The sequence below is a fragment of the Herpailurus yagouaroundi genome, unplaced genomic scaffold, assembly GCF_014898765.1.
Source record: "Herpailurus yagouaroundi ecotype Mexico unplaced genomic scaffold, PumYag 166, whole genome shotgun sequence".
Taxonomy (NCBI): Eukaryota; Metazoa; Chordata; class Mammalia; order Carnivora; family Felidae; genus Herpailurus; species Herpailurus yagouaroundi.
Window position 1 is genome coordinate 10,165,276 of NW_024412407.1, and position 15,738 is coordinate 10,181,013.

General features: G+C 36.1%; 1 protein-coding gene across 6 annotated transcripts in view; it reads right to left on the reverse strand.

Moving 5' to 3' along the window:
* The window catches only part of TMEM117 (transmembrane protein 117), a 508,588-nt gene that overhangs the window by 150,150 nt on the left and 342,700 nt on the right, over window positions 1–15,738 (reverse strand). For all 6 annotated transcript variants that reach the window (XM_040488381.1, XM_040488382.1, XM_040488383.1 and 3 more), the window contains one exon: window positions 15,109–15,206. In XM_040488381.1, coding sequence (XP_040344315.1) covers window positions 15,109–15,206 — 98 coding nt within the window. The remainder of the gene's footprint in view (window positions 1–15,108; window positions 15,207–15,738) is intronic.

Below are 15,738 nucleotides of genomic sequence, written 5' to 3' on the forward strand. Positions count from 1 at the left end.
GCTCCCATATTGTTCGTTTGTAATACTTGGAGAGCAGGATTGATCACCACAGTGTGTCAGTAACTCAGACCTATCCTGGAAAGGTAATTGTAGCATTGTACCAGACTTATTCAGAAAAGATTCCATTACAACCAGAAATGAGGTGGCCTGAACCACAAAGAATCAGGCATAGCAGCAAAGAGAAAAAGGTAAAAAGTCCCTGAAATTGTTCAGATGCCTGATGTGAGAAGACAGTAGAGGATTACAGACCTGTATATAGAATATCAGTCTGTGTGCATGATATCTATACATTCTTAAAATACTTTTTTGTTGTGTTTTTAATGGTTAGTGCTGATTTTCTAAAAAAAGTTTTTTACTGTATTAATTATGATAATGAGAAACAAAGAATATGTTTCCAATTATGCCTGGCCCAGGTTGTGGTGATGGTAGCAGTAATGACAGTAAGACACCCCAACAGGAGGGTGAACCGTGAAAGGACAAAATGGAGGTTACTTGTACAGACAAACCCTCCCCATTAGGATGTCCTCATTCCATAGCAACTTTCCATAAGTAAAATAAATAAATAAGAAGATTCTAGTTTGCTTACCAAGAAAGATTTTACTCATTTATTCTGGCATCAGCAATTGAACAAATATTTATTAAATACCTAGTACACCCTGGGAATACTGAGCAAAACAAAACAGTCTCTTCACTCAACTCAAGGTAGGAAACATGGCAAGAAAACCATGAAAATGCAGATTTTCATGGCACAGCTGGGAATAAAAGCCTAACATGTAAATATGTGTCTCTCATTGGAGGTTAGAGGACTAAATATCTTTGACTCAGTTCTAGGTGAATCCCTTTATGCCAACACTATAGCTTGTTTAGTTCTGAGTTTGGAACCTAGTTATGATCAACAGGCTTTTGACAGTTCCCAGAAGGCAGTCTTACCTTTTTAGGTAAGTCATTGTGTATAATCTACCTGCTCAGAACCTCAGTGCTTCTAAGAACTGTGGGAAGTTCCTGCTCTGAAACCCAGCCCTGTGAGACAAGGTTCTTAAGGGAAGAAAAAGGTTTTCTTATTGCCAGGTACCCATTTGGGTCTGGGATACAAACTGCTTGTTACTTCTTGCTGGACCTTCTGTCATGTGATGTTTCTGCTTCTCTCTGCCTCTTCTTGACCTCAGCTTTCTCCAAGCGCCTAATTAAATACACCTTCCTCCATGATTACTTTCATGACTACCATAATCCCTTTTGGTAATATTCCATTTCCAAATGGAACTCATGGTCAATTCTAGCCCAGTGGAGTCTATTTTTGGAGCTTACTGAACACTTGCTTAAAGTATTGCTGATTCTAAACTACATAAAACAAAAAGAAGGACAGGCTTAAAGAATATTGGCATAAAGCAACATTTACTTTTCAAAAGTTCACTGATTCAAAATGAAAATGTGTTAAGCTAAGAATATCTTCAATTCCTAAATGCCTGGATATATATAAAATATTCATACATTATGTGTTGTCTAAGGCTCATCAAATCTTGAAAGAGTTTTAATAATTTTTCATCATTGAATGAAAATAGTTTATTTCAGCATCTGCAAAAGACTACACATCTAAAAAATAGTTTCATGAAATATAAGTGTTCTGTTCTAGATTAAAGAAGCTTGACAACTAAATGTATGCATGTTTCTGTCCTGAAGTACTGAATCAGATGAAAATAAAAAAGTCTTTTTATTTTTTATTATTTATCTTTTTTATTATTTGTCCTATAAAGAACATTTTTGAGACAATTGACAAGCTTTGAACAAGGTCCATAAATTCAAGTATTATAGCAATATTAATCTCCTGATTATGACAATTAGACTGTGGTAATGTCAGAAAATATCCTTGTTTTAGAAAATATCACAAAGTATTTATACTTTCCTAAAAGGAGAGTTTTAGGAAATACAATGAAATATTTATTCTTCCCTAAAAGAAGGGCATTGTCTCACATGACTGCAGTCCAATTACCAACATCAGGAAAATAATAACTATATAGTGAATGAGAGAGAAAGAATGATAAAGCAAATGTCTTTAAAAATCTGTCAGTGGGGGAACATAAAAGAAAAGTATACAGGAATTCTTTGCACTATTCTTACAACTTTTTTGTAAGTTGGAAACAGTTCAAAATAAAAGATTTGTAACCCAAACCAGTGAAATATTGAAAGTATTATTTTTGCTGGATGTGCTGTCTTAGGCTGTTTGGGCTGCTATAATAAAATACCACAGACTGGGTGGCTTATAAATAAAGGAAATTTATTCCTCACAGTTCTAGAGTCTGAGAAATCCAAGATCAAGGTTCCTGCAGATTCACTATCTGGTAAGAGCCTGCTTTCTGGTTCATTGTTAGCCATCTTCGTTCACTGTGCCCTACATGGTGGAAGGAATGAGCGAGCTCCCTGGGACTTCTTTTATTTTTTTATTTTTTTAAATGATTATTTATTTTTGAGAGAGAGAGAGAGAGAGCGAGCATGAGTGGGGGAGGGGCAGAGAGAGAGGGAGACAGAGGATCTGAAGTGGGCTCTGTGCTGACAGCAGAGAGCCTGACATGGGGTGGAAACTCCAGAATCTTGAGATCATGAGCTGAGTAACCAACTGAGCCATCCAGGCGCCCCTCTGGGGCTTCTTTTATAAGAGCACTAATCCCATTTATGAGGGCTCTACTCTCATGACCTTATCACCTCTCAAAGGCACCCCCTCCAAATAGCATCACACTGGGCATTAGGTTTTAACATATGAATTCTGGAGAGACACACATTCAGTTGCTAGTACATATTTTATATAACACATCTCTCCTACTTATAAATTCCTATTTTACCTCTTGAGGCCTGTGTTCCATATTTTGATGTGTGCTTTGGAAAGACAAGAGTCATTCTGACTCTAAATAAACTGTCTGTATACTGATATTAATTGAAAATTTTGTTAAAAAGATATATAATTTTTAAAATAATGCAATGTCTAATACATATACAAAAAGTTCCACCTCATTGTCTGACTTAAGGGCATCATGAAAAGGTCAAGATATTACTTTTCAACTATGTCCTTCATAACTGCTCACCTTAAATAAAAGATGATCTGCCAAAGTCAACAATGCATGATTAACTTCCAAATACAGTGCTGGTTTTTGCAACAGAAATCTGACAAAAGCTGAAATTCAGAAGAAATGATGGCAATAAACTACCATGGAATAGGAGTAGAGAGGACACGGTAATTGGCAAATCAAGTGGAGAGTGAGTGTGGACAACGCTTTCAAAAAATGTGACCTGATGAGGAAGAGAACTAGAAAGGGATAGTTATTGATACTTGCTTCCTTTGTAGAAATTACTATTTGGAATTATTTAAATTTGCTTATTTCTTTATTTATGTCTTACCATCAGTCTAGTTGGTAAGAAAGTAAGTCTTACAGGAAGGCAACAACTATGTATGTTTTCTGTCCACTGTTGCCTTCCCAATAGAGTGCCTAACATAGTCAACAAATATAAATGGGGAAAGTTTGTATTTTTTTTTCTGACAATAGCAAAGCTTTGTCCAGCTTATGCATGGAGATACACTGGTCCTTGTGGGCCACTCATATGCCCAGCGATCATAATCAGATTTCATTTAACCTTTAGATTAATAACAAAATATGTAGAACAAACTCAGAGTGCCTCATTGGATCTTTGACACCTGTCTATACATTCTACCTCTAGCTCATCAAAAAGCTTCCTAGGTGCTACTGTTGATAATGCTGCTATAAACAACAGGGTGCATGTATCCCTTCCAATTAGTATGTTTGTATTCTTTGGGTAAATACCTCATAGTACAATTTCTGGGTCATAGGGTAGTGCTATTTTTAACTTTCTGAGGAAACTCCATACTGTTTTCCGGAGTGGCTGCACCAGTTTGCATTCCCACCAATAGTGTCAGAGGGTTCCCCTTTATCCTCATCCTTGCCAACATTTGTTGTTTCCTGTGTTGTTAATTTTAGCCACTCTGACTGCTGTGGGGTGATATCTCATTGTAGTTTTGATTTCTACTTCCCTGATGATGAGTGATGCTGAGCATCTTTTCACATGTCTGTTGGCCATCTGTATTTCTTCTTTGAAAAAATGTATACTCATGTCTTCTGCCCATTATTAAACAGGGCGATTTGCTTTCTAGGTGCTGAGTTTTATAAGTTCTTTATATATTTTGGGTGCAGCAATGAACATCAAAGCATTTCAACCTTCAATACAGTTAGTGCATCCATCCCTTCTTGTAAAGAGAGAAAGCACGAGGGAGCTCTGGCCAATGGGGGGAAATGTAGGAACAGAATATTCTGAAAATAAGAGCTGGCATTACAGAACCAGCCATGCTGGCAGAATTTACAGTCGATTAGGGTACCAACAGCAGTAGCAGTCTGGTCCCTGAAAGAAACCACCCATTGATGAGAACTGTCACAAGTCTCAACTTGTCTTGGATAAACCCTCTCCTGCAGTCTTCACCTCCCTTAATTTTGATCAATGGCTCACAAAGTAAACAATGATTCATTTCTACTTGATGATGGTGAAAAAGTTGCCCTGCAGAGAACATCGGAGTATTAGTTACCAGCAATTCTGGTTTGAAAACCAATCAGTTGTGAGTTTCCCACAGTGACTTATGTACCACAAAATTAAGTTTGTGGGTCACCAATCTCTGAACCAGATGTGAATCACAGTGAATCATGGGTACTAAACAACCATCTGTACCTTGGTGACACTGAGATTTGTTACTCCTCATTCATTCTACAAAAAGCTGACAGACAATATGATTGGAATGATTTATGTAAAGAATAACCACTATTCTGATATAACTGTCACCTGAACAGAAAATCTTAATTCTCACAGGCAGGTTTTGATCAAAGCACACAAAAGCAAACACTCTTTTTAAGGAGGACTTCTGTGCACCAAAACACATTATTGTAGTAGCATTTCATTCTGAGTCCTCTGCATTGTGGCCACTTGGTAAACATTTGCAGGATGAAGAGAAATACTTCAAAGTATTCCACCAATGGTTCCTACAAGTTGTGGGGAAACAGCAAGAAAGAAAATGTCTGGGCTTTCTAACAGGTCAAGTTGTAGGATGTCTGAAGTTCTGTTACTATGAAAGCCTTGCAACTTTAGTCTACTAGAGACGATGGAGGGGGGCATGTGTCATGAGAAACAGTGAAGATAGGCAAAGATTGTCACACTCCTGAAATGGGTCAAGTCACTATACTTGGTTAAATGCTGCCTTCTTTCTTCTAGAATTTATGATTTCCAGTTTAATTTTGTGCATTTATACCATTATATGCAAACTCAAGGGAGTTTTTTGAAATCATGACCTATACTTTAGAAACTTAATAAGTATGACTTAGGCCTTATGGCTCAGGGGAGTACTCCATTCAACCAGCAGATTTAAAACTAAAGAGGAATAACTGTTCTACCAATTCTTGTTATACAGAAAATCTAATGCGGTATTTCTAAGCCTTTATTGAAGGGCATTTTTCTTTCAAAAATTCATAAATCCAAGGATTACTCTTGGGCTCAATGTTGCTATTTCAGGTTTTAGCAATTGGAATAAAGGCCTATGATAGAGGCACTATTAAGCAATTTAAGACCAGCTTATTTAATTCTTTTTCCTTAAACCTCACTTACCTTTAAGAAATAAGGAAAAGATCCGAAGATAAAAATGTTCAGGGTCAGTAGGGGCTGGAATTATGTCATTGTGGTTATACATCTCATAGTATTTTAATGGAATTTCTAGTTGTAGGTAAAGTATGTAATTTGGAACCAAAATGACTTTTTATTTTCTTTTTTTAAATGACTTTTTAAAGTACTGAAATTAAATACTTTTAAACATTTTTCAGAAAGAATAACTCAGAAACATTACACCTTTTCTTGTAAAGCATCAACTGAATATGAAATGTATATGTGAAAATGTTAAGTGAAAATGTTTATGTTTAATTACTATTTAATCATTTTAATGAAGTCTAGAGAATTTTTCAGAAATATTATAGAGTATGTTAGATTTGAAGGTCCTCACCAAAGTAATTAATTTCACAAAAATGTGCTTCATGCTTCTTGTGTGTCAGGCACTGTGCTAAGTCCTTGGAAAACAGTAAGAAGTCATTCTTGCTCTCAAGTACTGTGATATAGGCAGAGATATGTAGAGAATTTAATCACCATTTCCATTTTTGTACATTTCTTTTAAAATTTTAAAGGTATTTTAATTTAAAACCTTATGAACTATTTACACTGTACCTTCCTACTAAAGAATGAGAATTACACACATAGTAAATTTTTACCACAGAATTTAATTTAAGAGGTTTTATTTGGTTCAATATCTGTTCAGCAAATACTTTGAAATGAGCTCTCTTTTAGAAATGAATATGCTCTGAACAAATCAATAAATAGCAAACCGGTAAATATTTCATTTTTTCATTGAGAATATTCATTTCTAAATATATAGACATCCCTTCAGTCTTCTTTCTCACCTCCTGACTATACTCCCTGGTTCTACTTCCTCCTCTCCTAATCACAGCTTGACCCAGTACAGGTCTGGCTGCTAGTGCAATATTCCAGAAAAGCATTCCTGCTGAGGTCACCAGCAAAACACCAGAGACACTTTGCATTTTGACCTTGCTTGTTACACATCCAGCATTTGACTGCTGATGTTTCTCTATCTCTTGATACTCTCTCTTCTCCTGGCCCCTTTTCATATTTTTCATTCTGTCCTCTCTTTCTCTGACTTCTTTATAGATGCTTCTTCTGCCTGTTCCCAGATAAAAGAGCTCTACAGGTTTTATCACAGATCTTTTATTCTCACTCAACATCCACTCACATTCCTTCAAAAACCACATGCATGTAGATAACAATATCTACATGAGAGTAAAAATATAAACTGAAATACAAACTTTAGTAATATTTCTGTCTTGGACTTCATTCCCTCATTCTGCAGCTTCAGATGTATATAAAGAATTGTTTATTAAGTATCTCTCTCTCTTGCTCTCTCTCTCTCTCTCTCCCCTTCTCTAATTGAAGTATAGTTGACATTCAATGTTACGTTAGTTTCAGGTATACAACATAGAGATTCGGCAAGTGCATAGCATTATTTTATGCTCTCCACAAGTGTAGCTACCATCTGTTATCACACAATGCTGTTGCAATACCATTCACTATATTCTGTAAGAGACGGTAAAACCTTGGGCTGCAAGTAACTTGTTCTGTGAGTGTTCTGCAAGACAAGCAAACATTTCCAATAAATTTTAACTCGATAAACGAGTGATGTCTTGCAATACGAGTAGTACATGATGCTGAACGTCACATGGTCACAACTGAGACAATGGTTCTTCTCTCTCCTTGTCTGTCTGTCTCTCTCTCTCTCTCTTTCTCCCCCCTCCCTCTCCCTCTCTGCAGGATTGTGGGTTATCATCTCCCATGCCTGGATGCTGGGTCTCAGGCCACAGCGTTTGGTAGATCAGTGATTTTTTAGAATGTTGGAAAGTACCTACAACTGTCACTAGGGTAGTTTTTGTCACTTCAAAGCACCTGTGGACAGTCCTTGGCTTTTCCATACAAGAGTAAGCTTAGGTAAGCTTTGCTTCATTCTAGGTCAGGCTGCCTGCAGATCTAGTCCCTTTCCTCTGCTGCCTTATTGCCAGTTACATTAGATACAGTATATGACAAGAGTTTATTAATATTGTACCGTTGTCAACATCTGTGCGAGTGTATACAATGGCCCCAATGTAGAAAAAGGTCTAAAAGAAAGGCAGTAAGAAGATGATTACTGTGGAAGTTAAGAAGGAAATCATTGAGAAGTATGAATGAGGTATTCAAGTGGCTGAAACTGCAAGGTTTTATAAGAAGTCTATGTCTGCATCTCGTCTGCAGAGGAGGAGGAGAAAAAGGCAGAGGAATCCCTCACTTCGAATAAGATTAGGAAGATGTGTAAAATGCGGGAAACAGTGCAAAATTTTGTAGAAAAACACCACCCAAATAAGCCTATAGTAGTGCCAGTGATGAATATGTTTAATGACAATGAAATGTCACATTTCTGAGAAATCCTCAAAAGGAGGCAAAGCTAGTGTCATTGGATAGGTTCCTTGTAAAAGTTGCACAAAAAGAAAGTTTCTGGGGTGCCTGGGTGGCTCAGTCGGTTAAACATCTGACTCTTGGTTTCAGCTCAGATCATGATCTTGCGGTGTCATGAGTTCAAGCCCCACGTCGTCGGGTTCTGTGCTAACAGTACGAAGCATACTTGGGATTTTCTCTCTCCCTTTCTCTCTGCCCCTCCCCATTCACAATAAACTTAATAAAGAAATTTTTTAAAAAAGGTTCTATTGAGCCAAGAGATAGCAATGATTCTGTTAGTGATGGTAAAAGTCATCCTACACAATAACCCTCCTCTCTGTCTCCCTCACACCAGTCATGAAGATTTTCAAAGGTAAGTGCAGGTTACCATTTATTTTTCTTTATATTTTGTATATTCTTTATTATTTTGTATTATATTACAGTATAATCATTTTCTATGAAAATTTTTGTATTGTGGAATGAATCTTCTGAGTTTCCATTATTTCTTATGGGGAAATTCGCTTTGATATACAAATGCTTTGGATTACAAGCATGATTCTGGAACAAATTATGCTCACAAACCAAGGTTTTACTGTATCTCATCCTGCAGATCTGGGCTTATTACACACCTCCCACCCCCTCACCACCCCCCCCACAAGACCTACTCCTCTACCACAATGCCCTATCTCAGTCAATAATATCACCATCTGTTCAGTGGCTTAAGCCTAAACATTCAGTGTTACCCTTGAACTTTCCTTTTGCCTCACTCCCATAACCAATCGCCATGTTTCCTCTCACCTGACTCCTGCTTATCCTGAGATGACACTGAGGTTCTAGTTCATTTACAAAACAATCCCTGGAGCTCTCTTAGCACCATGTCATGGCATCCACACCCAAGGCTGGCTTTGCCTGACCCCTCAACACCCTGTATTTCTCATCAGACAGAAAATTATGTTGTCAAGAGTCATTTTCTCTTTCAAAGTTATATTCTCAGTGCCACAGAGACCACCTGATGCCAAGTAACAGCAATCATAATACCATTTAAAACAAAATAATAACTAATACACAATAGTAAGTAGCAAAGCCAGGACTGAAAGCCACGCAGCAGGCTCCAGACTATGTGCTTTCAACCACTATTTTACATTGCATTCAGCACTTAATAAGTATTTACTTAAATAGTTAATAAAAACATACGTTCTAAATTCAGCAAAATTAAGTCTGGGGGGGCATGTGATTGTGTTAACATGCAGGTATAAATGTATGCCTGGGAGTTACATCTATCATGCATAAATGCAGAATTCACTTTTTAAGTGAAAATCTCCAAATAATATGACAATAATGTGACAAGACAGTAATGCAACATCAATCACCTTTTTATCCAGAAGTAGAAAACTTACATCTAGCAAGAGAACCAGTTGAAGTATATCCTTGGATCTCTCTGTTTAGAAACAGCCACACTTAAATGGAGCCTGTTAACTTTGTGCAGCGTTTAAAATTAAGGTGACTGATTCAATAGGTACAGTTACCTGATTTGGGCTTGAAATGTTATTATGCTTTTCCTCAGTTCCAGAGGCAGCTTTTAATTAAAGATAGGCAACTGCTTAACAAGACACGTTGAGATGGAAGGGAAGCTGAAGGCCAGAAGACAAAATTCATCCAGAAAAAAGATACAGGCTAATTTATTATTTGAAAAGTGAGGCAAAGGGTTTTGCATACTATAGTTGTTCCAGAACTTTTCATGAATTTTTGTCTAATGTAAAAATTTTCCTTATAATTATGATGGACTTATACAGAACATATTAAATTATAATTAGTATCCTCTCCATTATAAAGCAAATAAAATGTAATACTTTTCTAGTTAAACATGTAGAGTCATAGAATCAGTAGGTTTGATGAAAATTTAGAAGTGATTCCCTTTTTGTCTCCCTGAATGTGAAAATCCTTCTACTGCATCCCTGATAGATTATCTAGCCTTTGCTGGAATACTTCTACTGGCAGGAAACCCAGCCTTTCATCAGGCAAGTTCACTCAGCATTGAGAGGCTCACATTATTAGGGACATGAATCTAAATCTGCTTCCATGTGACTTACATTCATTAGCCTATATGTTAGTCTGCTTGGCCTACTATAACAGAATACCACAGACTGGCTGGCCTATAAACCACAGAAATGTATTTCTCACAATTTCAAAGGCTGGAAAGTTTAAGATCAAGGCACCAGAATTTGGTGAAGGTTCCCTTCCTGGTTCATAGCTGATGTCTTCTCACTGTTCTTCACATGGCGGAGAGGACTAGGGATGTCTCTGGAACCTTTTTTAAATTTAATTAATTTTTAGAGAGAAAGAGAGCACGTGTGTGTGTGTGTGTGTGTGTGTGTGTGCGTGCGCGCGCGCGTGCACGCATGAAGGTGGGAGGGGCAAAGGGAGAGAGAGAGAGGGAGACGGAATCTTAAGCAGGCTCCATGCTCAGCATAGAGCCCAATGGGGGGGCTTAATCCCATGACCCTGGGATTGTGACCTGAGCAGAAACCAAGAGTCGGATGCTCAACCAACTGAGCCACCCAGGTGCCCCTCTGAAGTCTCACTTTCTGAAGCCCTTCTGAAGGCCTCACTTTCTAATACCATCCTATAGGGCATTAAGATTTCAAAATGTGAATTTTGGAGGGACACTAACATTCAGACTATAGTAGTCCATATTCTTCCCTCTGGAGCAAAGCAAACAGAATTACTCACTCTTCAATATTTTAATCTTACAGTAGAAAATAGCATTATAGAGCTGAAAAGGATCACACAGAATAACAAAGCCCATCCCTTTTGAAGAAAAAAGAAAGAAAACTCAGAAGTAGTCATAGAGGGCGTACATCTAATTGCATGTTAGGGAGCTATTACCAAACTCCTCAGACTGACATTTCCACTGATTCTTAGGTCTTTTTATTATTCTATTTTATTGTTATCATGTTACTCACCCAGACCATGTATATTAAGATAATAATTTCTTGATTACCTTTTGTCTGGTGAAAGTTAAACAATTTTGCTAGACTTTACTGATGACCACGATATTCAAAAAAGGAAAAAATAGCAGTTTGTTTCTCAGTTAAGAATTAAGATAATCATGATCAAGAGATGTCTACCCAAACTATTAGAGCACTAGGTAAAGTAGTTTTTCAAATATAAAGATACTAATCACCCAAAAAATAAAAAAAATAAAATGGAATGGAAGTGAACAGTTGTACACCCGTGCACAGAGCAACACAGTGCTAACACATTACTAACATTACTAACATTACTAACACATTATAACACTTGCAGAATTTTCCAAGTTCTCCTGGAGCATCTAAGTAATCACAGACCACAGTTTTTACCAAATTCTTTGCCACTATAACACCTGTATTACCATTTTTCCAGCCTCAAACATCAGTTTTTTTTTTCTTTTTTGCCATTTGCTGTCCAGCCTTTAAGACAAAAATTTCAGCCTCCTGTTGTAGCAACACTTAACTTCTTGGATCAATTTCTATATTCAGCAGGATGCAGTTTCAAATAATCCCCACATCTCAGGGCCTTAACATCTGCAAAGGATTATTTCTCACTCACACTATATGATCACTGTGTTGTTAAGAATGCTTGGTTTACACTGGTCATTCAGGGAAGGTGAATGACGAGGGCTCCAGCTAGATGTAAACTTTCAGTTGCTACGAGAAATGAGCTCCCTTCAGTGCTTCTCATTGACAATTAAATGCTTCTACTTAGATGTGACACGTGCCACTTTCACTCACATTTTAATTCGCCAAAGCAAGTCATGTGGTCAGAGGGGGCAGAAAAGTGCAAAACCCTCCTGTGTCTGGAAGGCAAAGTACTGGAGTAATTGTGAAGCCCTAATGAACACCAGATTTTCCAAAGCCTCCTTCTGCCCATTCCTCTACTCATCGCAGAAGACTGTCTCCCTTATATTTTTAAATAAAGCTAAGCTTTTGGAAAATATTATCCCAAGATGCTTCCCATCAAAAGCATACAAATTGTTTCACTAGAGAACAAATAAAATGGGGAAATAGGAGCTAACATAAATATCATATTACTTGATTTTAATATTTTTTAAATTTATTTTTATTAAAGCACAGCCCGTGCACAATGTTACATTAGTTTCAGGTGTATATTACTTGGATTTTTTTTTATGTCTGGTTATGCATATGTTTGCTTCAGATACAAGTGAGTGGAAATGATTTTTCATAACCCTTCTGTAAAATAGAACAGTGTATGGAATTAATCTAGGATTTAAATTCTTAGATCTTGTTCTTTTTAATTATCAAAAGGGCTGAGAAAGGGATTTTGGAAGGGAAGTTCTATAAATATTCTTCCCTTTCCCATTTAGTATTTTCAAATACAATCACTTTAGTCTCACCCCCGGCATAAAAGCCCGTGTGCTATAGCAGCTCTGTCTTTGCACAATTACAGAAAGAGACAGGAACCATTTTCCTCAACATAGAGACATCTATCACTAGGAATCAAGGAAGAACTCAGCCCCACAGTTACAAAGGAAACAGTAGCTGACAGACATCTGTGAATTAAAGCAGCTACATGTAGGTAAAAGGTAGGTTTACCAGAACAAAATGGCATGTCGTACTGCTAAAAATGCTGCACATAATCACACTGCAACTTAGGAAAACTTTCTTTGCAAAATTTCTTCTCCAGTACAGGCTGTCCACACTAATCACTGTTCCCTTAACTGAGGCAAAACCAAAAGAAAATACCTCTTTTTGAGTGGGTAACACGCAGTGTGTAAATACCATCTTTTGTTACATTTGAAACCTTGCCAATGATTTTTGTATGTTATCTCCTAGAGCTAAAAAAACAAATTCCCTTTATACTTGCTAAATCCCTTTTATCCAAAAAGTATGAACAAAACAGAAGATTTCATCACTTCCCACATAATTTCCATATTCAACTTTTTGCATCAGATTTTCCCTTTTTAAAACCATGAAAACTGTTGACAAGATAATCTAACTGTATGGAAATGGATAAAATAGGAAAAATATTTTTAGAGTGGCTTTTAAATTTTCCTCCAGTTATTTTATGTTCTCCATGATGTGAAATACCACTTTTGAGATACAACAAAAAAAACTCATGTCTCAAATATATTATCTAATAATCAATAATTTTACAAAAACAATGACTATAAGAGTGTGAATTTATTGAACTGAATTGCTCTCCATTCAAGAATATTATCTGTCAGTGACTAATTAAATTATTTTTATAACATTTAAAATATGCTTTAGGTTATCCATTGTAGCTATGTTATCACATTTGTCAAAAATAAACCCATTTGTATAAGAGCAATTGGTAATATATAGACCTGAGTAATAATGTTCAAGGAAAACATACTAAGATGCTTAAGGAATAATCCAGTATGGATTCCTCGCCTCTGAAACATCAATTGCAATTAAGAGTAGCTAATGACAATCAGAGGGGTCTTGAGATTACTGTATGCATGGCTCACTTTTGCAAATAGTATGCATGTGACCTGAGTAACTGGCCATATTGAACAATAACCAGCAGCCTGCCTTTGAAGGTGCATTAGATAATAGAAAATTTATGTAACCATAGTAAATTAATATTGTTTTAAGATAGATAGCCCATAAAATCTTTTAATATTAGTGTCTATCTTCTTTTAAATTATGACTCTTAAAACCTCTATAGAGAATTCTATAGGATAGAATGACTCCCCAGAATATCACATTCTTATAGAGGACCATTACCTAAAAAAGGATTAAAGGTAATCATTTGGAAATTTGCACAGTGATGTATCATCTGTTCTCCTAGAGGCAGTCTAGTATAATGATTAATAACTGGATCTCTGCAGTCAGAGACCTATACTTATAATAATAATGCCTACCTTATAGGGTTGTCAGGATTAAATGAGTAAATACATAGAATGTTAAATACTTAGCATAGTGGTTGGAGCAAAACATATCTTCAAATATTTCCTATAGTTATTATATTATATATTATTCAGACAAGCTACATGGGGAGCTTTCACACAGGAAAAAAAATATGAAGGTCAAATGCACCATAAAAATAGGCCACACTTGACTCATAGAGACAAGGTATAAAAAAAGTCTACAAAATCATACTCATTTTTACAACACTATTTGAAATACATTTTGTTTACCTCTAAGAATTGAGTTCAGAATGCCATATATCTCTACCAACATTTAATTCTAGTGTTAAAGCACAAAGATGGCTTAGAATGTTTATTTTGCCCCATGATTTTCATAGTCTGTACATGAAAAGAAGAAATAAACCCCCAGAATTAAATCTAAGAACAAACAATTTTTTTTTCTCTATCATTTCAAAAGCCAGGTGAGCAGGGTGGAATTTATCAGGCACAAGTGATCATCCATTCCAACACTCTGTGTGTTAGTGCACACCTTTTCAAATATTAGGTTGAATCTGTACTTGGCCACTGCCCTTCTTACTGTCTATTCTTATATCTTCTGTTTAAACTTCTTCAATTACACATCAACAGTATTGACTCTACAAACAACAAAGTTCCATAAGACATGGATTTTTTTTTTTTTTTAATTGCAATGATTGGTCTGGAGAGCTAAAGGAAATTACGTGAAGAAGGAATGCCAATGAGCCAGATGTGATTTGTAAATAGGTTCCCTCTCTGTACAACTTCTTCAAAGCAAAATTATATCCTGTCAAATGTACTGGAAATTTAGAATTTACTGGAGACATTTTTATGGCAGATTTCATTGATGAAAATTATAGCTTGTTTTTGCTGAATAAAAAACTTACTTACCTCTGGTAAAATACGTATTATTTTATTAGTAAATGTATCTCTTGAAAATGTGCATATGCAACAATGTGTAAGCAGAAAGTAATTCATAAAATAATTAGGATTATGGTTTTAATCATCTTAATGGAGCATAATATCCACTAGAAATGGCTCTCTACATAGAATTCTATATATCTAAAAAAACTACATCCAGCTCAAGTTCTTTGTGAATGATGGAAGGCTAAAAATCGATAAATGAAACACTCTCTTACCAGAATAAAATGATCCTAACATTTCCTTTCTTCCAGAAAGCTCTTGCAGATTTTCCCCAATCAGGATAGGGTTTGTCCTGAAGCATCATATCCGTGACCTGAAGCCACAAAAGGAACTTATTTAGCACTTCCAGAAATCTTACATTCAGGTTTAAATATGGATATAACTTACGCTTTATTGAGAATATGTAAGTATGTTAACACTTAAACATATACAGAGATAAAATTAAGAAGAATATATTTCCTCAGTTCAATTTTTTTTGCAGTTCATTTGACTTTACAAAATGAATGAGCAGATTGAAGGTCGTCTAACACGTCAAGTACTGAGACTTTTTTAGAAACATCGATCAAGATTACCTTACATGAGAAGGCATCTTTAAGATACCATGAACTTCTTCATAGAAGCAAAACATACATAACAAATAAAATACCATACTTTTTGCTTGTCTAAATCAGAAACTCCAAAATCTAAATACTTCTTTGTATGTATAGATTATTAACTGTATCACTAGCCAAAATATTACTCCCTTTGTCTCTGTTTTTTTTTTTTTCAGTGTTCTGTGAGGAATGGGACTGGACCCAGTTTTACAGCATATTTTAATAGCCTAGCATTCTCCCACCTCCATGCCA